General features: G+C 47.9%; 1 protein-coding gene across 1 annotated transcript; it reads right to left on the bottom strand.

Moving 5' to 3' along the window:
* Window positions 1-5,952: 5,952 nt before the first annotated feature.
* On the bottom strand, window positions 5,953-8,220 carry FRAT2 (FRAT regulator of WNT signaling pathway 2). Its single transcript, XM_037804534.1, has one exon. The coding sequence runs from the start codon at window positions 8,041-8,043 to the stop codon at window positions 7,327-7,329; it is 717 nt and encodes a 238-aa protein (XP_037660462.1). The 5' UTR covers window positions 8,044-8,220; the 3' UTR covers window positions 5,953-7,326.
* Window positions 8,221-23,287: the final 15,067 nt, after the last annotated feature.

Here is a 23,287-nt window from a genome sequence, read left to right as displayed (position 1 = left end):
CCTCAGACCTCAGATGGCCTTTGAGGAGTATCTCCAGAACACACTGAGCCAACCATTTCCCACAACCTGCCCAGAAGGTCACAGCAGGCTCAGTCCAGTGATGCCCAGGAAGGGGAGAGTGATTACAGAGGCTCTCACACAAACTGAGGAAGGATGGCCGCCTCCAGTGGTGCAGTGAGCTACAACCTTGGGGAGGCAGGGACAAGGGGAAGTGCTCAGGTGCTGACTTCCCATGGCATTGGAATGGCCCTGGAGTCCTCAGCCCCACTTGCTTCTCAGGTGGGGTAGGATTTCTCAGAGGTCAGAGGGTTGGGAGCAATCCAGGGCCTTCTCTCCATCCCACAGCCATGATTTGATGCCACTGCACTGCTATATTGGCAGCTTCTTGTAATAAGTATGGTTGCTTAACCTTAGGGCTCACCCAATACAGCTCCCTCCTTAAAAAAGGAAGACTGAACAAAACTAATGCCTACTATGTATCAGATACTTTATATGCACCATAATCCTATAACAGTTCATCTTTTAAAAAAATCCTGCAAGGTCTTACTATGTACCCCCCAAATCCTTTTTTGGAATAAGGCAGGGTTTATGTAAATGATTTTTTAAAGTTATTAGCCCATTTATAGGTGGGAAATAGTCCAAGAAAGAAGGCAGGACAGAGTGACCTATGAAGGTCATTTATGAAGTTGGGACCTAGCACAGTCTAGAATCCAGGTCTCCTGGCTCCCAGTTCAGGTCTCTAATAGCCCAACTGGCCTCTCCAGATACCTACCGTCAGACAGTCCTAGTATTGTTCACTGCACAACTCCATGTATACATTACAATGTGAATGATATGGATTTTAGCAACTTGCAGCCCTGCCTCTGAACCCTGGAAAACCGTGCCCCACATCCCCCAGCTGAGCTAGGGAAAGCCAGGTATGCTGTGACCTCTTTCTCAGAAAATATTCAGGACCCTTTGAAGACAGCTGATTACAGAAAATGGCCTGGATGAGATAAAAGATTAAGGCTATAAGCTCAAGGAAAAAAATAAAAATTAAAACATAGAAATTGGCAAATAACATAACTGACCTGGAGAAAAGAATGCTGTACATCACAGAGAACTCCAGAGTCTGCCATCCCAAGATTTCATTCTAAAAAAGGCACAAATGCTACAATATTGGGATTCAATTTTTATACACACTTTTGTCTCTTTCCTTTTCCAGTTCAGAAGCAGAAATATGAAGCTAAGATCAGACACCACTTTCCTACCCAGCAAAGTCTGTGTTGAACCCTGTGATCCCCTTCTTCCAATCAGGAAGGAGTTACCTTGGCAACCAAATTACTAACTCATTCAATTAGCTTCCCCTCCCCTCCGCCCCCTTCCACCAATGCTCAGTAATCATAGAATGTCAGCCCCGGGAGAGCTCAGGCTTCAGCATTCTGGAGCTACCACTTCATTTAGAGACGAGGAACTGGAAGCCCAGAGAGGTTTCCACTCGGAGGTCACTCCATTTGAACAGCATGGAAGCCAGGGCATGCAAAGGAGGCAGAAACTCACTCCTGTGCGGAGCCTCCTCCTGGTTGTCCATCCGTAACTGAAAGGAGCAGAGTGACTTACCTATAACAGCATTTCTTGAAAGACATAAGATTTGGAACAGGGTCTGGAACCTCGATTACCTCAGTTGACTCATCTGCCAAATGGGCATCAGAAAAGAGCCTACCTTGTGCAAAGATTAAATTAGATATTATATAGGACTCAAATAATAAACCGCAAATAATAAAACACAACATCCTTCCCGGAAGCTATGGAAATAGGCTACTACTTTGAGTCTTTAGAAGAAAATCTTACCTCTTAATTTCTTTAATCTGTTTCTTAAAAGGCACAAACTCCTCTGTTTTTTCTGAAGGTAAGACCATTTTTCTGATTAAATACCCCTGTCCTATAGATAAGTATGAAGGAAAGTGCTGGGAGGAGGCAATAATAGGGCAGAGGAAGTTTAACTGGGAAAGGCTTTTTTTTTTTTGGTGGAGGTCATCCTTGAGCCAAGCCTTGAAAGAAATTTGAAAAACTTGAACTGCAGAGGACAGGGCAGCAGGGAATATTACACAACTCTTAACTTCCCCATCGCCTACCAGAAAGCCCACCCCCTTCTAATTAAAATTCAGTGCTCAGCTGAAGTTCAGTTGCCTGCCTGTCCACCGTTGTCCATATTTTGAACTGAGAAAATAATGCAATTTCTTTGCAGGAGGTGACCCTCAAGTTAAATTTGTTCTCACTCATTTTATTTACTGTCATTGAAGGGTTATCTCAGGAGCTCATATATGAATGACTTCTTCTGCCAAAGAGATTACATACTCTTTAATGTCAAGATGAATAGGATGTTTTAGGCAGATTAACCAGGCAGAGGCATGGGGTGTGAAGCCACTGAGGGGATCATTCACGGTCAGCCAGGACAGTTGGAGAGCTGTTTCAGCATCCAGGCACCAGGCGATAAGGGCCTGGGTGGGAAGGGAGAGGAAAAGATAAGAGAGCTATTTCCAAGGGAAAACCAGGAGGCCTCAGAACAGTACCCTGTGGCTGTTAAAATATGGGCTCTGGAGCCAGACTGCCTGGGTCGCCATCCTGCCTCCTTCCTTTAAAGCTGTGTGACTCTGGACAAGAAAACTCACCTCTCTAACCTCACTCCCTCATCTGAATAGTCCAATAATAATAAAAGTCCCCACCTCACAGGGTTGTTGGGAGGATTATTGAACTAATGCTTATAAAAATGCTTAGGCCGATGCCTCAAACATAGCTGTATTTAATAGCAATGCCTGGATATGGGCATTTAGTAAATACCTGCAGAGTAAACAAATGGGACAATTTCAGTGGACTTGTGGAGGCTATGGGAGTGGGATGCAGCAGGGCATAGATGATGTGTTCTGGTGCCTAGAAGTTTGAAGAAGGTGGGGAAGGAGGGACAGTAGCTAAAAGGGGAAACAGGACCAAGGAAAGGATTTACCTCATCTAGGAGGGATCTGGGCTTGTCCGAAGGAAAATGACAAAAGACATGCAAAGGAAGGTGCCTGGAGGAGGGTGGGAAGGGATGGTTTGAAGGGCAGCCTCACGCATGGATGTCCCACGTGACAGTGCCCTGTGACACAAACTGTCCTACCACAGCGAGGCTTGAGATCAGATTGGTTGTTGAAACAACCTTGTGTAATCCTTTATGCCTGGGGTGGTTGGATGTGTTTGTTGTTTTTGTGTGAATGAAACTCTCTTCTCTATAGCTTACTATAGAGTAGAATGAAAACTAAAACTGATACCAAGGAGTTTATTAACTGTTCCTCTTTATCAATTGTTAACTGACTCATGGGGATAAAATTCACAACCCCCAATTGATAGGCTGTTCAGACAGTTTGTTTGACTTATTGATTTGGGTGGGTTAAAAAAAAAATCACAAGCTGCTTATCATCATTACCTTTGCCCTGCCTGTTGCCTGTTGCCCTTTCAGTCTAAATTAGATTCCACAGCCTAGTATAATGAAAAATGGTTTCCTAGTTTTCCTGAACATCTTCCCCTGACAAGAGTCAGAATTACCTTTCTCCAGATGCATCTTCAGCTGGGCTAAAGAGGGGAGGAAATCACAATGAGCATGTTTAAAATGCACTACTTAGTGGTGCTGATAAAGGGAAGATGAGTAACTTCAGGGTTCAAAAAAGACAACGAAAGTCATTGAACAATATCTGATTTCACACACCCTGAACCTCAGTGGGGTTATACATAGAGATAATGTAGAAATAGCTCTGTGTATGTGTATGTGTTCAGGCAGAGTACCAGGAAAGGCCTATCCCAGGCTGTAACGCCTCTGAAATGACCATAGTCTGCTTGACACAGGAACACTACCCAGGCCCATGGACTGGGACTCGGCTCTGTATAACCTTTGCAAATGGCTAGATCAGTAGCAGGAGCTGGAGTATGCGAAGAAAAGGATGTGGGAAGCAAGAGGACCAACTTGAGACTTACAAGTTCATATCTTAGCTCTACCACCAATAATTCCTGCCTCTTACCACTGTAAAGAGCAAAGTAACATCTGCTTGAGTGCCTGCCCATCATGGGATTCAGGTAATTCCCTTTCCCGCCCTCAACCTTGCTCCCCAGGCCCTGTGCATAGTGCCTCCTTGTCTGCAGTCACCATTCTGACCTCATTCCTGATTGTGTCCTGGCCGTGTTGCAGACCCACAGGACATCTGCAGTGGGTGAGAGCTTATTGTCTGGCCTCATGACTTTTCCCAGAGTACCTGAGGTAAGAAGCATCCACATACCCTATGTTGTCTGTGCCTTTCTTGTGTGATTCATATTGCTTTAGGTCTCAACCCCTAACCCTACCTGGGGGTTCCACCAGGACGTCTCAAACCCGGCCTCAGCCCTTTTTGGATCCCCAGCACCTTGTACACAAATGTGGCTGGTACATGAGAAAGAGTAGGGTGATGCTACCGTGTTGGGGGTAATGGGGCAAGGTTTGTCGGATGGTCTTAAGAACGTTTAATAAACCCAACATGGGAAAAAATGGTGTCAAGAAGCCGTCTCATAGTAGATACAGTAACCCAAAAACTTGGTTGAGGGAACAAGGAGATCCTAGAGCTAGATAGTCTTAAGTTCAAATCCCAGCTCCACCACTTAAAAAAAAGGGTAGTGACTTCAGGCAACTCAGCCTCCAGGGCCTCAGTATCGTCATCTCTAAAATGGAGATAAAAGTGCTTACCTCATGGCACATAAAGCACCCAGGATGATACCTGGCGTAAGTGCTCAATAATGCTACCACCCAGAATGACGAAACCAGACAGAGACCCCTTGGAAGGTGTGTGGGCCGGCCTTTTGGAAGGAGTTCAGGAAGATGCACTTACAGGTTACAGCCGCAACAGAGGCTGGGCGGAAGAAAAGGAGTGGCTAAGTGGCACATTTAGGAGACAGATATGGGCCCCTTGAAGAAGGAAGGGCAAGTGGTGGTGCCAAGAATTAGAGGTCCTCATTTAACCCTCCCAACTACCCTATTAAGTATTATTGTTTAAAAAATGAGAACAAGGAAAAGCTCAGAGCAGTGACTTGCCCAGTGTACCACAGCTGGAAAGCAGCAGGGCTGAGTCAACTCCCAAGCCAGAGAGCACCAGCTCTCCTTCTGCAGGCTCAGCATGCGAGTGTGCCAGGGCGGACGGTGGGCAGGCAGGGAAGAGGTGCCGAGCAGGAGAGGCCCCTGGCACTGTGGCATCCAGAAGCAGTTCCCAAGTGGGGCTCAGTTGCAGGGCTGGGCTGAACAAGAAAAGGTTTCCTTGAAGAGGGCAAGGGAGCAGGAAGGAAGGGGCTCAGTAGGGGTTCTGTTTGGGGCTGAGGGGAGAAGAATGAGGAGAGGACAAACCATTTTACAGCTATCAAATGAATTTCTGGGAAACCCTGCTTTCCTCTTCCTGGGCCACAGCTCTAGACTGGGTCAGTCTCTGTGGCAGAATGAATCATATACCCTACAAAGACATATTCAAATCCTAACTCCCACTCCTCTAGGTGTGAACTCATTTATAAATCGGACCTTTGCAGCTCTTAAGATGAGGGCAAACTGAATCATGATGGGCCTTAATCTGGTATGACCAGAGCTCTTAAAAGCAAAGGAAATTTGGACGTGGAAGTAAGCACAAGTCACAAGAGGACACCATGTGACAGAAGCAGCCTCTCTGCCCTCCAGCCCACTAAAATATGTTCTTTTTCCACAGATGGAGTAGAAGCCCATCTAGCAGCTTAAAAATACAAACAAACTGAACTTAACTTTCTGATCTTGTGGAAAATCAACCAGAATCACTCAAGTATTGCAGCCTTACAAGGTGGCTCCACTGATTTGCCCAGGTGCCCACAATTCCCCCAAAACACACCCTTCATTTTAAAAGGTATCCCATACGTGCTTTTCTTTCCCCTACTTTCCACCAAAAAGCCAAGCCATGCTCCAAAACAAAAACCAAATTTATTCAGCAGACATTTTAATTAAGAAATCCTATAAATCAGGACCACCACAATTTCAGACACTCCGGTGCGAAGTGTACGTCAATAGCTACATCTGGAGGATGAACAAGCCATTGGATCTTTAAAAAAAAAAAAAAAATGGTTTAGCTACCTTAAGTTTGGGGGTGGCACCTTTCAAAAGGGCCATCAAGTTTCACAACAGTAAAGCCAGCGGTTTCCTCTCAGAAAGTCACATTTTAAAACTGTTTCAGTCACTCACAAAGAGCTGGCCTGGCAGGAGGAAACAAACCGTGCCCGGTGAGGAACCATGGAGGCTCAGGCCCATGGCTCACAGAGGGTCAGAGCAGAAAAACGGGCAGGGTCTCTCATCCACCCTGTACTGACACGAGAAAATGGACTGGGTGGACAGGGGACACTCAAGAGGTGGTTGATGACTGTTTCTAAGAAAGCTTGCAGCATGGCCAAGAGTGGCCTCCTGGGAGGAGTAGTAGTTCTGGAAAGAGGAAAGCAGGGGAGAAAAATAACTCTTCCCCACACAGTCCCTCTCTGCCCGTGTTCTCGGGAGACTCCAAGCGGTAGCAAAGCACAGATAGGGCGGAAAGAAAGACTCCGGGGTGAGTGAGTTCTCCCAGGAACCGCAAAGCTTTCCACTTACAGCAAACTGTGACCTTGAACTACAGGTGGCAAGGTCAGGCCACTTAAAAGTACACATTCAACTCCAACTCTTCCCACCTTCGAAGCTCTCCAACTCCCTCGGACCCCTAACCGGAGTTCGCATCTTCCACCTCCACCAGCGACCAAATAGGTGGGAAAAGGTGGACGATGTCAACACATCCACCAAACTTTTACATTCTCCCCCCCCCCCGCCCCCCGAATTTTTCTGCACAGCAATTGTAGCACCATTTTCACTAGGCTCCTCCACCGGATAACAAAGAGAAAATGTGTGCGTCTCATCAGTTTTCAAGTATTGTTATAAAGCCCTCACGATTCCGCCCCTCAAGCCCTATCTTTAAACAATCCAAGCCAGAACGGCCCCAAGGGCTAAGTCAGATATAAGTCGATATAAGTAGCTGCCATAGTTCTCCCAGTTTATCCTGGGTGATTGGCCCCGGGACGGCCTGGGAAAACTCTCACGCGGCACGGGCGCGCCCTGGCCCGTGCATTTCTCCACTCTCATGTTTTCTCCAACAGCCTCTCAAGGGCCGGTAACTTTAGTCTCAGGGTCTCTACGCGCCTCCCCCGCAGCCTAGGCGGTAGCTCTCAGGATAGCTGCGGCTTCAGCCTCTAGGCTGGTAGGGACAGGATGCCGTCGGGTCTGTGCGGCGGCCTCCCCTTCCTCTTCCCAGGGGTCTCGGGTCAGTGCAGGGCGCCTGAGGGCTGTAGGGTGACCGGATCCGGTCCGTTACGAACGCTCCCGGGCCCGGCGGCACCAGCAGGGCCTGTGGCTGCAACCGCGGCGGCCGCTGCGACGGCTCGCTGGATCCTTCTCACGGCTTCCTTGATGAGGTTTCCCGAGAGCACGAGCTGTTGCAAGAGCCGATCATCGTGCGGGTCGTCGTCGCCGGCGCGGTTCCTACCCTGGGACCAGCGTTGTTCCTGCAGGCGGCGAGAAGCGGGGCCGCGCCGGAGCCACCCACGCCGGCACGGCCCGCGCAGCGAGGTAGGGTGGGCGGCGAACCCGGCCACGCAGTAGGGCGCAGTCCGGCCTCGCACGCGGTCGCGGTCCCCGAGGGTACAACGCAGGGCCCCTGGGGGCGCCGGGTCCGAGGCCGCGACCGACGCGGGCGGCAGAAGGAGCGGCAGGGCCGAGGGCCGTGCCTTGTCCACCGGTCCCGCCGCCGACGGCCGCGGGGGGTGCAGCGGCGGCCCCGGGGGCGCGCACGGAGAAGCTGGGCTGTCCTGCGCCGCGTCCAGCTGCAGCGCCTCGCCGATCTGGGCCACCAGCCGGTCCACCTCGCCTGAGCCGCCCAGCGTCACCGACTGCTCCAGCAGGAGGAAGCTGTCCTCCTCCTCCTCCCCCTCTGCTTCCTCGCCGGCTTCTTCTTCCTCTTCCTCTTCCCTCCGGCACGGCATGGCCCCCCGCCCGGGCACTCGGAGCTCTACGGGCGTCGCTGGTGACTCGGCTAGCCCCAGGGCTCGGTGGGCCGCGGTGGAGGCGGGCGCGGTCCTGAGGCCGAGGCCGAAGCCGAGGCCAGGGCCGAGGCTAAAGCCGGAGCCCGCCAGGCACTCGCACTCGCCAGTCGCCGCCGCCGCCGCCGGAGCCGGAATCCTACCGGCTCGGGTTGATTTGTAAACAATGGGTGACGTACGCCGGGCCCTACCACCGCGCCGGGGTGGGGGAGGCTCGCGAGGAGGCGCCAGGCGCCGGGCGTCGGGGGCAGCCCAGGGCTGCAGTCGGAGCCTCGTGGTGTCCGCGCCTGTTATTCACTTATGAGGGGATCCAAGGCGTGGGGAGAGCTTTCGTATTCGCCAGGTCTGATTAGCAGTACCAGAAAATGGAGACGCCGAGGTAGCCTGGTTGGTTTCTTCCACTCACGGACACACCCACCCACACGCCAAATCCTGCTCCGACACTCCTGCCTCCCCACGTGTCAGCTCCGCCTGGGCGCTCCCAGCTCCTCCCCCGCGCACCGTCAGTCAACCGACCGGGGCGTGGTGGGGGAGGGGCGGGCCCAGCCCGCGGGTCGGGCTTCTGAGAGGTGGGGGTGGGAATAGGAGGAGGGATTTGGGGGTGAGAAAGGAACGTTGCAAAGGAGGGCAAATTCCAACAGAATTAGGGAGCCGGAGATTCCCCTTCTGCCCAGTCCTCAAGTAGAAAGAAAAGGACGTACTGTATGGCTAAAAATGAATTATGTTTATTTAAAAGGAAAAAAAAAAGATTCAAATAGGAATAGAAATATAGGAGGATGGAAAAAATCTCTCGTAATCATAGGACTCAAACATGATTCACATTTTAAAATGTTTTCCTTTCTAGCCCTTTTCTATAAAGGTATATTACACAAACGGCCACACATACAATTTTATATACTTTTTTTATTTCACACTACATCATAAGCCATTTTCATGTTATTGTATGCACTTTGAAAACATTTAATGATTGCACAAGTTTCCATCAAGTGACGGTATAAACAACTCCTTTAACGTTCACTGTTTACCTCATTGCACTATCGTAAATAAGAGTGTGATAACATTTTTGTGCATAAAACTTTTTCCATATTGGTGATTCTTTCCTTAGAACATATTCACAGAAATGGAAGTTTAGGTCAAAGGAGATGGATGTTTTAAGGTTTCTGATAAATTTACCAGATTGCTTTCCAAAAGAGTTGGGAAAATTAACCCTCCATCATTAACATGTGGGTATACATTATTAACTGCACCTTCACTAGTTATTTGTATTATCATTAAAAATTTTTTTTGCTTATTTCATGGGTGAACTTGATATCCTCTGTCAGTTTTCATATCTTTGATTTTAATTAGAGAAGTTTTCTAAATGTTTGTTACCAACTGTACTTCCTTTTTTGTAAATTGTTACGGTCATTTCCCTACTAAGTTTTTCTTACTGAGTTTTTCATATGAATTTGTATGACCCCTTTACATATCATAAGTTCACCCTTTCATATTGTGTTGAAAATATTTCTTCAGGATTTTACTTTGCCCTGTACAGCCTTTTATTTTTTCAGTAAAAAACAAATTTTAATGTAGTCAAATCTATAAAATCCCTTCCTTTGAGACTTCTAACACAATGCTAAATTTAGTGTCTCCTTGCCTCTAGGAAGTTATTAAATATTCAGTTCTATTTTCCTTAGATTCTTCTAATGTCTTGATTTTTTTAAATCCATCTGGGATTAATTTCAGTCTTTGGTGTGAGGAGACGATATGAAATGATTTTTTTCCCCAGACAGTGTGCCAACCAGGGCTGTATTTCTTCATCAAGGCAGAGGTGTGTGAGGTGTGTGTGTAGTATAAACACAAGCTCTGTCCTGGCGAGTTCCCAGTTGCTGGGTAAACTGATGGTTGTGAAGACTGGGTGGAGCTCAGAAAATTTTGATCAGGCTGTTTTGTGGAGTACAGGTTGTACAAAGACCTAGATTCCAGTCTTGTTCATGCCACGTCCTGGGTGTGTGGCTCCTGGCAAATCAGTTTACAAGTGTTTTCACTTGTAAAATGGAAAAAATAATCCCTGCCCTGCTTTGCCTTTGAGGATTGTTTTCAGGATCAAATGAGATAATGGGAACGGGCTTTGTCAGGCATTACACAAATGTAATGTGGGATTAAGGCCAATGGTTTACCAACAGAGGCCTGGCTCCATTCCAGCGATTCCCCCATGGAAACAGCCAATCTATTAATGATAAAGCTTCCCCCTTGCCGCCCACCAAGTAAAACGTGCCCCGAAGGCATTACTTCCCAGACTTACCAGATGTCCTGAATTTTGCTTCATGTCTACCCTGACCTGGGATTGTTTAGGGCCTCCCTGAAGTCAGCCCAGAGGCCTCCAAGTCCCAAGGTGCGTCACCATAACTAGTTCTGCAGGTTTTGGTGACAGATTCTTTCCCAACAGGCAGCCGCCCTCCTCCATCTCCATGGAGGGCTCTTCACACACTTTCCTGATGAGGGCTGGAAGCTGTTCCCCCAGAGAGAGTCATTCTCATTTTCATTCTGATGGTACTTACTGGAGAATTTCAAGGGAAATGAAAATTAGGGGAGGGTTTATGGATTGTAGTAGAGTTAAAATGGTAATTTTTTTTCTCCTCTCTGTAAAATGATGCCTGCCTGTAAGTAGAGAAAAGCAGTTTTATGCTCCATTGACTTTAAACATTAATGGGGGCTGGTGAAGCTATTGTCTCTAATCCAGCATCCCTGGAAGTTGTTTTTTGTCTTCCTGTCAGGGTAATTCTGATAGTGTCCTTAGGACTGTAGGAAATGGAGCCTTAAGAAGGTATTCTTTTAAAAACCTTCTCTTTGTAACATTGCTTGTGTGTGAAGATTGCTATGTAAATATGCTGGGACTTCGGTATTATACTATTCATTATAGCAATGAATTCATTACAGAAGACCGACTCCGTCTTCCAGGGGCATCTCTCCGGAGAGCTCTGAGAGGGGAGTGCTGTGCTCTGCCATGGGAGGCAGAGAAGGGCCCTGAATTAGGACTCACAGTACAAGATGCCCGAGAGGATCAGATGCAATAAAAAGTAATGAGAGGGTATCAGAAAGGAAAATGATGAGAGCTGTGTGCCTGGGAAGAGACACATATGGGAAGTATTTGGAATCACCAGTGAAAGAACACAGAGTTCAAGGGTTTCCTACCTTAGCCCGGACTGCCTTAAAACCCACCCCAAGGGGGTTGCTTTCCACCTGGACCGTGTTTTAAGAAAGCTGCACTTAGAGACACAGTTATAGTGAAACGGGGTGAGCAGTGGGTTAGGAATCCCATCTGGGTTGGAGCTCTACATCCTTTCGTGCATCCAATTCCCTATCTGTAAAATGTGGGGATGGTCCGTTTTTTATAAAACTGATGTATTGCACTAGCACATGTATGGGGAGGCTCGTCACAAGGACCCTGAGGGTGATGTTGGAGTGTGTGACATTCATACTCAACAAAGGGTAATTTCTATGCTGCAATATCTGGTATTTAATCCAGCTCTTTCTTTGTAGCTGCAATCCGTTTGCTGCTATGAAGTGGCTGAGTCTTCACCGCGTTTCCAGTGTGGGTCTCTGAGCTTTCTCAATGTTGGGGTCTCGCTGGGAAGAACACATTGGAAATGCCAGATCACCTGATTCCCTCAATCCTGATACATGACTTTTTTGGCCATGGTGAACTGGGTTGTTGTCTTCCCCCAGCATGGAAGTGAATGCTTGTCCTGAGGCAGCCAAGGGACCGCGGTGGGCCTGATGAAGGGCTTCCTAAATCCTTCCCATCCTGAAGCTCTCTGTTTCAGTTTGCTAAAGCTGCTAGAATGCAACATACCAGAAATGAGTTGGCTTTTACAATGGGGATTTATTATCTTACAATTTCAGTTCTCAGGCCATGAAAATGTCACAATTAAAGCATCAACAGGATGATACCTGGACCCTGAAGAAAGGCTGCTGGCATCTGGGACACCTCTGTCACATGGGAAGACACATGGCCGGTGTCTGCTCGTCCTTCTATCCTGGATTTCATTGCTTTGAGCTTCTAGTTCTAGTAACTTCCTCTCTGAGCTTCTGTGGGTCCTCTCTGAGCTCCTCCAGGGCTTTTCTCTGTAAACTCTCCTGGCTTTTTCTGTCCTTCATCCTCTCATAAAGGACTCCAGTAAAAGAATTAAGATCCACATTGAATGGGGTGGATCACATCTCAGTTGAAATAACCTAACCAAAAGGCCCTACCTACAACAAGTCTGCACCCACAGGAATGGATTAAAAGAACATGGCCTTTTCTAGAGTAACGTAACAGTTTCAAACCAGCACACTCTCCTGGTCACCTTCCTCTTTCCTTTATGCTAAGAGGGTGTAGGTTGGGGAACTGGATACAATGAAATGCATAAAAGGAGATTTTTTGTTTGTTTGTTTTTGTTTTTGAAGGAAATTACCATCAAGGTAATGATGAATAAAAGTTGCCTTAGACAAAACTATAAGGTTCAGATAATGGATCATAGTTTTTAAGGGTTAGGGATGGGGGAAGGGGGAGTGCAAGGGAGTTTTGGGGGGTGATGGAACTGTTCAATATCCTGATTGTGTTGATGGTTACTAAAGTTTATACAGGTCTTGAAACTCAGAACTGCACACCAAAACACCTAAGCAAACTAAACTATAAACACACACTATATTTTGATTATGTTGGGAGTTGCAAGGGTGTATACATTTGTCAAAACTCAATAAACACTTAGCATGGTGAATTATACCTCAATAAAAGTGATTTTTAAAAATTTGCCTTGGAATGAAGGACCAAGCCAACATGTGCCTTCATGGATTCTCTATGAATCACATCACATGGGGAAGTAAGAGAGAGAAACAAGTGGGCTGCTGACTGCATGCCCAGCCCAGGCCTCTGGCAGGGTCACCAGGGCCCAGGGCTCAGCTTGGGAGGCTGCAAGTCTGTCCATCCCGTCACCCAACACACTGATGAGCACCTATCCTGTCTCAGGCACTGTGCCAGGTTTTGGGTCCACAGCAACCAACGATGGAGATGGTCCCCACAAAGCTTCACAGTCTGTGATGAACGAAGTGATGGCCCCCAAAGATGTTCATGGCCTAATCCCCAGAATCTGTGAATACGTTACCTTGTATCACAAAAGAGACTTTGCAGATGCGATTAAGTTAAGGACCTTGAGATGGGGAATTTATCCTGGATTATCCAGGTGGGCCCATTGTAATCACAAGGATCCTTGTAAGAGGGAGGCAGGAGAATCAGCATCAGAGAAGGACAAATGATGCTGGAAGCAGAGGTCAGAATGATGCATCACTGGCTGTGAAGATGAAGGAAGGAGTCACACCAAGGAATGGAGGTGGCCTCTAGAAGCAGGAAGAGGCAAGGAAACAGCTTCTCCCCTAGGGTCTCCAGAAGGGGACGTAGCCCTGCTGACACCTTGACTTTAGCCCAGCGAGACCCACTTTGGATTTTTGACCTCCAGAACTGTAATATAATAAATTTGTGTTCTTTTAAGCCACTGAGTTTGTGGTAACTTGTTAGAGCAGCCAGAGGAAACTAATACACAGCCTAATGCAGAAAAATGTGTAAATTTACAGTTTTTGTATGCACCTTAGACATGGTTACAAAAGGGTTGAGTGTCGAGTGTAGTGGTTAAACCAAGGGGCAATTCAACCCAGTCACAGTGACTTAGGAGAGACTTTCTGGAGAAAGTGACTGTGCCAGTTTGGATATATTATATCCCCAAAAAGTCATATTCTTTAATGCAGTCTTGTGGGGGGAGATTTATTAGTCTGTTGATTAGGGTAGAAATGTTTGATTGAATTATTTCCATGGAGATGCGGACCCTGCCCATTCAGGGTGGGTCTTAATTAAATCACTGGAGTCCTATAAGAAAGCTCACAGATAGAAGGAGCTCAGAGCAGCTGGGAGGGTCTTTTGGAGAGAAACTAAGAGCTGACACTGATGCTTAGAGATTTGGAGATGCTTGGAGTTGCAGAGAGAAGGACATTATGGACAGAAGGACATTTGGACATGCTAAGCTGAGAGATGAAAACTTGAGTATGGGAGCAAAGGACCAGCAGATGCCAGCCACGTGCCTTCCCAACCATCAGAGGTGTTCTGGATGCCATCGGCCGTTCTTCAGTGAAGGCATGCTCTTGTTGATGCCTTAATTTGGACACTTTTATGGCCTTAGAACTGTAAATTTGTAACCTAATAAATCCCCTTTATAAAAGCCAATCCATTTCTGGTATTTTTCATAACAGCAGCATTAGCAAACCGTAACAGTGACCCAACCTATCACCTCAAGAATGGTGTGGCAAAGCATATTCACAAAATTCCGTTCCCTCTTCCCTGGGAATCCTGGCCTCCATTGCAGTTAAACATGGTTGAGTAACTGAGTTCTAGCCAATGAAATGTGAGCAGCAACGATCCATGATGACCCATAAAAATCCCCACGTATGATCTTCCAATGCTCTTTCCTCTTGTGCCAATGGGTGTCAATACCCAGAACAACCTTGGAAGGCAGGTGTGGAAGATGGCAACCCTTTCCCCGTACACACACATGCTGTCACACAACTTGTAACAGTGTTGCAGATTATGGGAATTGGAGGAAAAAAAGAAAAAAAAAACCTTATTGTGTAAAGCTGCTATAATTTTGAAGTTTGCTAAAGCCTCTAGCATGACTCTAACTAATACAGAATGGCAAAGGTTAGCAGGGAAAAAAGTTTAGTATCGCTGGAGCACAGTGTCTGGTGGAGGTGAAGAAACGGGTATGTAACAGCTTGTGGTAAGGGGTGAGCTACACTGGTAAATGCAGGGTCAAGTTGTGAGGATTTGTGTAGCTGGGCAGTGAGTGCAAGTGGGCCAGGTGACCTAATTTACATTTTAAAAAGAGAAGTATCTCCTGAGAGGTGCCAGGACCCAGAGGCCGATCTAGAGGAGGCAAACCCAGAAGAAAAAGTGATCACAGAGGCCAGGTGCTGGAGTCTCCCTGCTCAGCCGGCTAAAGGGGGCAGCCCCCAACCCCCTCTTATCCCCCCAACCCCTCGCCCCCACATCCGTTCATTCCAGGCAGCCTCCATGTTCTGTTTCCCAGGTCCCCACTGGCCCTCTAATTTACAGAATCTTAGAGAGTTTCTCCTAGAGCAGGCAGGTCACTTCAATTAGGCCATTCTGGGTTTCCCTCCCAGAGTAGCTTTGCTTCCGGTTTCTTGGGGGAAGGAGGGGAAAGTGATTCACGCCTCTGTAGGCCCCAAAGGGCAAGTATACTTGAGGCCTTCGTTTTTCCATTTCAGATCCCTGCATGTAGACACTGGGAATCTCCCTGGAGACAGTGCTGATCTCATCCATAGAAGAACCAAATGACCTCATCCAAGAAAGTATAAACCCTGCCCCCTTTTCTGCCCATTTGGAAATGCAGACTGAGGGATGCTGTCTAAATTCATTCCTACTGTCGCAGGCCCACATGCCCAGGCCTGGTTAGCTGTCCCCCGGCCAGCAGCCTCCCTGTGTGGTCCTGACCAGCTTCAGAAGGGAGCACCAGCTTAGGAGTCAGGCAACTGGATTCCAGTCCTGGTTCCTCCTGTAACTGGACCCTGGGAGCGGCAGTTCCCTGCTCAGGGCCTGGTTTGGGCTCGTTGCTGAAGGGTTCCCTGGCTGTAGGGTGCTGGGTCAGTGATTCCACCACGTCACCCAGACTCATTAGCTCCTTCTCGTATTCCTCTCACAAAATTAGGACGGCCAGCAGTTAGCCCCCCACAAAGCAGACAGGAGGACTGGGAGATTTCCCTAGGCTTTTTACTGTTTCCTCCTCTGTAAAATGACAATAATAAAAACACCTAACTCAGGAACTCTTCTAATAGGGGACAGAAGACCCAGTCGGCACCCGAGATCAACTTCCCCAGCGCCAGGTAAACCGTGGCCCTCCCTTATTCCAGGCCTCTGAATACACACTTCCAGAAAGCTATTAGCCTTGATTTAGGGTTCATTCTTTTCTTCCTTCCACTATGCAGTTTTTGTTGGATTTTTTTAAATTACTATATTGAAATATTTATTATTACCATAAAATGTTAGGTGGTTTTAATATTTTCTAGCGATCTTGCTATATATTTGGCTTTTATTATATACATTTGTGGACATAGATACATTTTTTTGTTTTTTGTATTTTATTTTTTGACTATACATTTAAATAAGTAAAAACTGCTGTCTCCTGAAAAAGAACAAATGAACGTAACTGGCAAGAGTAAATAAAAAATAATTTAGATAATAATAATACATAATACCTAACATTTATTTGAATTAGTTTATGTGTCATGTACTGACCTCTGTGCTTTGCATGTTTCTTTTTATCCTCACAACAAATGTATGAGTTAGGTATTATCTCTGGGGAACCTGAGGCACAGAGAAGTAATGTAGCCAGCCCAAGGTCACAAAGCTAGCAATTGGAGGTCTGGTTTCAGGGTGACCAACCATCCTTGTTTGCCCAGGATTCTCCCAGGTTTAGCACTAAAAGTCCCGTGAACTAGGACACACCCTAGTCCCAGGCAAATCAGGATGGGTAGGTTCCCTAACTCGCTGGTTCTCACCCATGGGCGATTCCCCCCCAGAGGGCATTTGGCAATGACTGCAGACATTTTTGTTTGTCACAAGTTGAGGTGGGTGGTGTGGTAGGGGTTGCTACCGACATCTAGAATGTAGAGGTCAAGTATGCAGCTAAACATCCTGCATTGAACGGAACAGTTCTCCCAAATCCGACCAAAATGTCACTAGTGCTGAGGCTGCGAAACCCTGACTTAAATGAACTTAACATAAGTGCCTAACACCAGAACCAGTGCTACTGCAGTGTTATGTATGTAAAAAGCCTAGCACATTGTAAGAACTCAATAAATGGAAGTTTTTTTACTATTCGTATTACGATTATTACCATTAATAATGTTTAACCTCTCACCCTCCCTCTCCTTACCAGTAATAACCCTAAGAAGTGTCTTTGTCAGACCACTTCCCATGTTTGCATGAGAAAGAAGGGCATTGTTTTGGAAGAACCCAGGGTGAAGGGTGCCTACTTCTAACCAGGACTCACTTTCCCCGGCTAGGCCAGAGCTTGAATGAGATCTCTTGAGCCTGTGCAATCCCGCGAAGCCTTCTGCCAAGAGAAGAACGCTGGCCGCAGAGGAAGAGAGAAGAAGGTAGAATAATTCAATGAGTAACTCGGCTGAGCTTCTGCTGCTGAGTGTTTGGTGCTTTCCTTTAAACCCGGTGCTTAAAGGGTACTTTCCCTTTTTGTTTTCTGAACATTGAAAGTGCATTGCAAATAAAGTGTTTCTAAAATTCTTTTAAAAACACAATTTCCACACAAAAGCAAAGTCCTCTGAAAGGTAAACAGCCCTACACAAATGCAAGGCAGGACCTTCAAGGCCAAGTGTTCTCAAGGAGTGGCCCTGTAAAAGTGGCTCTAAGAATTCCATGCTGATGGCAGTGAGATGCAAATGACAACAGATGGTTTGAAAGCCCCATTCAGGTCACATTTGAGCAGAGAGCCTACTGTGGGTCAAGCAACTTGGTGGGCATCCTCAGAGTCTGTGGTCTTGATGCAGTGCATTAGCTGCATCCTCTTAATTCATTGCATCCAACAGTCATTTACCTGGACTATTGTGTGCCAGGTACGGTGCTTGGACCCTGTTTCAAGGAGCTCAGTTTACTGGGGGAGAGTACATCAGTTAGGATGCTTTTGATGGCAAGGAGCAGAAAACCTAACTCAAACTGGCTTACATATATGTAAGGGAACACTACAAAATTTCAAAACTTTAGTACAAAGGCACATAATCAAGACAGTGTACTATTGGCTCAAGGATAGGCATTTAAATGTATGGTACAGTGTTCAGAGTCCAGAAGTAAGTCCTTGCAATTATGGTCAATTGATTTTTGACAAAGGTGCCAAAACAATTAAATGGGGGAAAAGATAGTCTTTTCAACGAATGGTGCTGGGATAACTGGATGATCCACATGCAAAAAAAAAAGAGATCTTAGACTGTTACCTCACACCGTACACAAAAAGAAGTAAGTCAAATGGATTGTGGACCTAAATGTAAGAGCTAAAATTATATAACTTACTAAAATTATATAAATCTTGGTAACCTTGGGTTGGACGAAGGGTTCTTAGATGCAACACCACAAGTATGAGCCATGAAAGAAAACAAACCTGGCAAATTGGACTTCATTAACATTAAAAGCTTTTGTGCTTCAAAAGACATCATTAAGTAACTAAAAGAAGAAATATCTAGGAATAAATTTAGCCAAGATAGAAAAGACTTGTACACAGAAAACTACAAATCATTACTGAAAGAAATTAAAGGTCAAAATAAATGGAAAGATACACATACTCATAGCTTGGAAGACTTAATATTACTACTACCTGTGGTTGTTTGAAGCTGTTATGTACCCCAGAAAAGGCCATATTCTTTTTGTTTGTTTGTTTGTTTGTTTTTCTAGGCCATATTCTTTTAATCTATTCCTGTGGGTGCAGACCTATTATATGTGGGACTTTTTGATTAGGTTATTTCAATTGAGATGTGACCCACCCCATTCAAGGTGGGTCTTTATCCGCTTACCAGAGTCCTTCATAAGGGGATAAATGGACACGCGCACACACACACACACACACACACACACACACACACACACACACAAAAACCTAGAGAGAAGCCTCAGAGAAGCTGAGAGATGAAATTAAGAGAAGCTCATAGAGAAAAGCCCTGGAGAAGCTCAGAGAGGAAGTCACTGGACCAGAAGCTTAAAGCACTAAAATCCAGTAGCAGAGGACCAGCAGACACCAGCCATGTGCCTTCCCATGTGACAGAGGTGTCCCAGATGCCAGCAGCCTGTCTTCAGAGTCCAGGTATTGTCCTGTTGATATCTTGAATTGGACATTTTCATGGCCTAAGAACTGTAAATTGTAAGTTAATAAATCCCCATTGTAAAAGCCAACCCACTTCTGGTATATTGCATTCCGGCAGCTTTAGCAAACCGAAAAACAACTCAAAGTGATTTATAGATTCAGTGAAATCCCAATCAAAATTCCCACACCTTTCTTTGCAGAAATGGAAAAGTCAGTCACCAAATTTATTTGGAAAGTTAAGAGGCCCCAAATAGTAAAACAATCTTGAAGAAGAACAAAGTTGGAGGGCTCACATTTTGCAATTTCAAAGCTTATTAAAAAGCTATAGTGCTATCAAAACTTATTTTAAAAACTTATTTCAATAAAAGAGACAGTACCATAAAACTCCTGTGCGGTCGCGGTTACTACTTCTAGGGGGAGAGGCGGCCGGTAGCCGAGCCCTCAGCTCTCGGGGCTGCTCAAGGGGTACCGGCGGCGGGGGCTCTTTCCCGGAGGCGAGGGCGAGGCGGAGGACGTGGCCGGGGTCCTCGGCGGGAGGCGTGCAAGGTATGGAGGGCGGCGATAGGGACAAGACACTCTTCATCCAGTAGGAGTATGCGCCAAAGAGAGATTTATTCAGGGGTGAATACAGGTTATATAGGCTGGTAAGAAGGGCAGGGCTGGAAAGGAGGTGAAGCAGCCTTAAATGGCAATACTGAAGGGATAGGGGCTAGGATTGGTTCTGAGAGAACGCCGGAGCCGTTGCAGCGGGGCGGGGGTAGTTCTGGCCACAGGCATGCGCGCTGGCGGTGGCAGGAGTGGCCTTGGCACCAGGGAGTGAGTGGGTAAGATAAGGAAGTGGGGAAAGGGCAGTTGGGAGAAAGGCGGTTTCCTCCGGCAAGCCTCCCCTGCCAGTGGCATTTTGGGTGAGGAAAAGGGAGCTGCCTTGACCTCGCTCCCCAGGCTCGGGGGGGCTGCAGAGGGCACTCACGCCCGTACCTACTACCCTCCCCAGGGGGTGATATCAGGTCCCCTGGCCCAGGCCTGGTAAGTCGAGGTACAAGCTCAGACACCCGCAATTCCCCTTTCTTTTCTAATTAGAGGAAGAGGCTTTACCGGAGAGGTCCGCTAAGGGTGAGGGAAGGGGGAGGTTAGGGAAGGGAAAAAGGGGTTGACGGTGGCTCAGCGAGGCTGGAGCTCAGTGTTGGTGTGGTGCCTGGGCACTTGACAATGGCTTCGCTGCAGCGGGCTGGGCGAAGGTGAGGGGTTTAAAGTTCAGGGGTTTAGAGAAGCTGGAACTCGAGGTGAGAACGATGTTCAGGTGATTGAGAAGGGCCTCGCGGTTGGCGAGTCGACCGGTGGCGTTGAGGTCGCGGAGGGTTGGCTGTCATCTTGGAGTGGGGGGCGTCAGAGGTGGCGAGTCGCTGATACTGGATTTGCACGAACGAGGAAAAAATGGCATCCGTTTGTTTTCTTACAAGCTGGACAATTTTGCGGATGAGGCAGGGTCCTAAGATGAGAGCTAGAATAATTATTAATAGGGGGCCAAGAAGAGGAAGGATATATGGGAGTATGGGAGTGAAAAAACTGGACCAATAACTGGTGGCTTCACGATCTCTTTTACGCTTTTCCAGTCCTTCTCGGACCCTTTTCAGGCTGTCCTCGACGAGACCTGTGGAGTTGGCATAAACATAGCACTCTTCTCCTAGGGCGGCGCAGAGGCCTCCTTCTTTAAGGAGGAGAAGGTCAAGACCTCGGCGGTTTTGGAGCACTACTTCAGAGAGGGAATTGACAGAATTTTTTAGATGGTGAATAGCGTTTTTGTAAGTGATGAATGTCTTCGTCAACAGCCGCCCTGAGGTGAGACTGGAGAGCTGTGGAAAAAGGGGGTTAATGACTTTATTGGGACCTATGCCAGAGGGTGTTCTTAATGCAGTATTTTGGTATGGTTGGCTTACAGCCTCCTTTTTTATTAGAATAAGTGATTCTCGGTCGGTTCCTTTCTCATAGATTCTGAAGCCTCAAGTTTGACCGAGTAACCAGGAGGGATCAGTGGGGAGCTGCACTGTAAGATTAAGATGTGTGCAGGATCTTTTACTTTCTTGGCCGAGCCAGTTAACAGTAGGGAGTTTGCACCCTGTAGGGGCCCACTTTAGGGTAAGGTAATGATCAGGAACAGGAGGCTTCCAATTAGTGGCTAATGTTTCACACCCCCAGTATGCACAGTAGTACTCGTTGGGGGAATTACAGTACGATTTTCCAGGATTTGAGGATGGGCACATGTAATATTGGGCCTGGGGATCACTTACCTTTTGAGCGCAGGTTTCTTCGACTCTGGAGACAAAGGTGGTGAAAGGCTTACTCGGCTCCTGGAAGAACTTGGTGAATTTATTAGGCCGACAGGCAGAGCAATTGGCAAACGCGCGTAAGGCGATGCCTCTGAGGATAGTCCAGAAGGTAGCAGGGACATTAATATAAGCAGACGCATTTAGAAATGCTCCAGTGCCCAAATAAGCTTCAGGGGGATGATAGACTCCAAGGGCTGCGTCTTGCTCACTTTGCTGAGCTGCTTCCGCCTGGAAGTGAGCACGCCAGTCAACAAACTGACCGGGGTTAAGAATGGAACGGGCAAGCGAGGCCCAGTCTTGGGGGATGCAAAAGTCCATGCCGAGATCCTGCAGTATTTGGGAAGCGTATGGGCTACCTAACCCGTCCTCCTTGACGGCCCTGCGAAGTTGCTTGATAGTATCTGAGTCAATGGGATACCAGTCATACGGTTTCTGTGGGGTGGGGGCAAGGTTAAGAGGAAAGCAGCGAAAAGCACGAGAGAAAGGAGGACGCGCTTGCAGAAGGCTTGGCGCGGAAGTGGAGGTAGGGGGAGCGTTGCCCCAAGGGTTGCCTTGAGGTGTAGAAGGCAGCCAGGGGTTGTTAGTTGGCAGGGTGGGAGGAGCGGCGGCAGCTGCCGGTAGCGGCTCCGAGGGGGAGCCCGCCGAAGGGGGAGGTGGGAGTGGGAGGCCCCAAGTGTCGCAAGATGGTGGCGCGGTGGGCGTGGCTAAGACACAAGATGGCGGACCAGCCCCGCCCTGTGAAAGGGTGGGGTTCAAGGCATAAGATGGCGGACTAACTCCGCCCTGTGAAAGGGCGGGGTAAAGCGTATGCGGTTTCCGGCCCAGCTTAGGGCTGATGTCATCGCCGGAGCATTTCCTCCCCTCGATGGAAGAAGAAGGAGGAAGTTCGCCATCTTGGCGTGGCGCAGTGTTATTTTGCTTTTTGGGAGTCACCTCGAGCGCGTTGTTAATCTGCTCGACTAAGGACTCCGTGTCTGAGTCATGATTTGAATTAGTATCGCTATCTGAATCTGTTGGCTGGGTTGATAGGGCCTCCTTGGATTTAATGAGGCCTCGATCAGGGGGGAGGGAGCCTTGAAGGCAGGAGCGGATGGTTATCAAGGTGGGGAGCAAGCCGGGAGGGAAGCGCTTGCTTTCATGTTCCATGGCATTAGTGACCCGATCAATAAGACGATCATAAGTAACAGGGTCCCAGAGATGGCAAGTGGTGAGCCATGGGTTAAAGGGCAGCAGGAGGTCCCAGTATACTTGCAGCTGCTGAACAGACACTTTGTAGCGATGAGTGTCTAGGAGACCTGCCAGAGCACGAACTTGAGGTGCCTGGCATGTAGACAGACGATTACCCATAGCTGAGGGGGGAGGAGGGGGGGGTTGTTTACCGAGCAGAGAGAATGAGATAAACTGTGGCCGCAAGGCCGAAGGAGACGGCGAGAGCGGAAAGCAGTGCCCTTTGGCAACGGGAGTAGTCGGGGGGGGGGCGGTTGCAAAGAGGCACACGGCACCAAATGAGGAAATAAAAATACAAAGAACTACAGCAAAGTAATGGAGGGGAAGAGGGAGAGCGTTAGGAGGAACGGGGGTCATAGAAGTGCGCATACAAAAGGACACACACTCCTACTGGATGAAGAGAGCGTGGGGGAAGGGAGGAGCGGCTTCGGAGCAGTGAACCTCCTACGGCTCCGGAAGCGGCGAGGGAGAGGCGGCCCTTACCTTGCAGGCGAGGAAACGGGAAGCTGGAGAGGCGTCCGGGCGAGCGGGCGACCTGCCGAACTGTTGTGTGGAGATTCTTCCTCACACGGGGCACCAGTTGCGGTCGCGGTTACTGCTTCTAGGGGGAGGGGCGGCCGGTAGTTAAGCCCTCAGCTCTCGGGGCTGCTTAAAGGGTACCGGCGGCGGGGGCTCTTTCCCGGAGGCGAGGGCGAGGCGGAGGACGTGGCCGGGGTCCTCGGCGGGAGGCGTGCAAGGTAT

Source organism: Choloepus didactylus, chromosome 15 (assembly GCF_015220235.1).
Source record: "Choloepus didactylus isolate mChoDid1 chromosome 15, mChoDid1.pri, whole genome shotgun sequence".
NCBI lineage: Eukaryota > Metazoa > Chordata > Mammalia > Pilosa > Megalonychidae > Choloepus > Choloepus didactylus.
The sequence above is the reverse complement of the archived record's forward strand: the minus strand, read 5'-3'. Positions and strand labels throughout refer to the sequence as shown.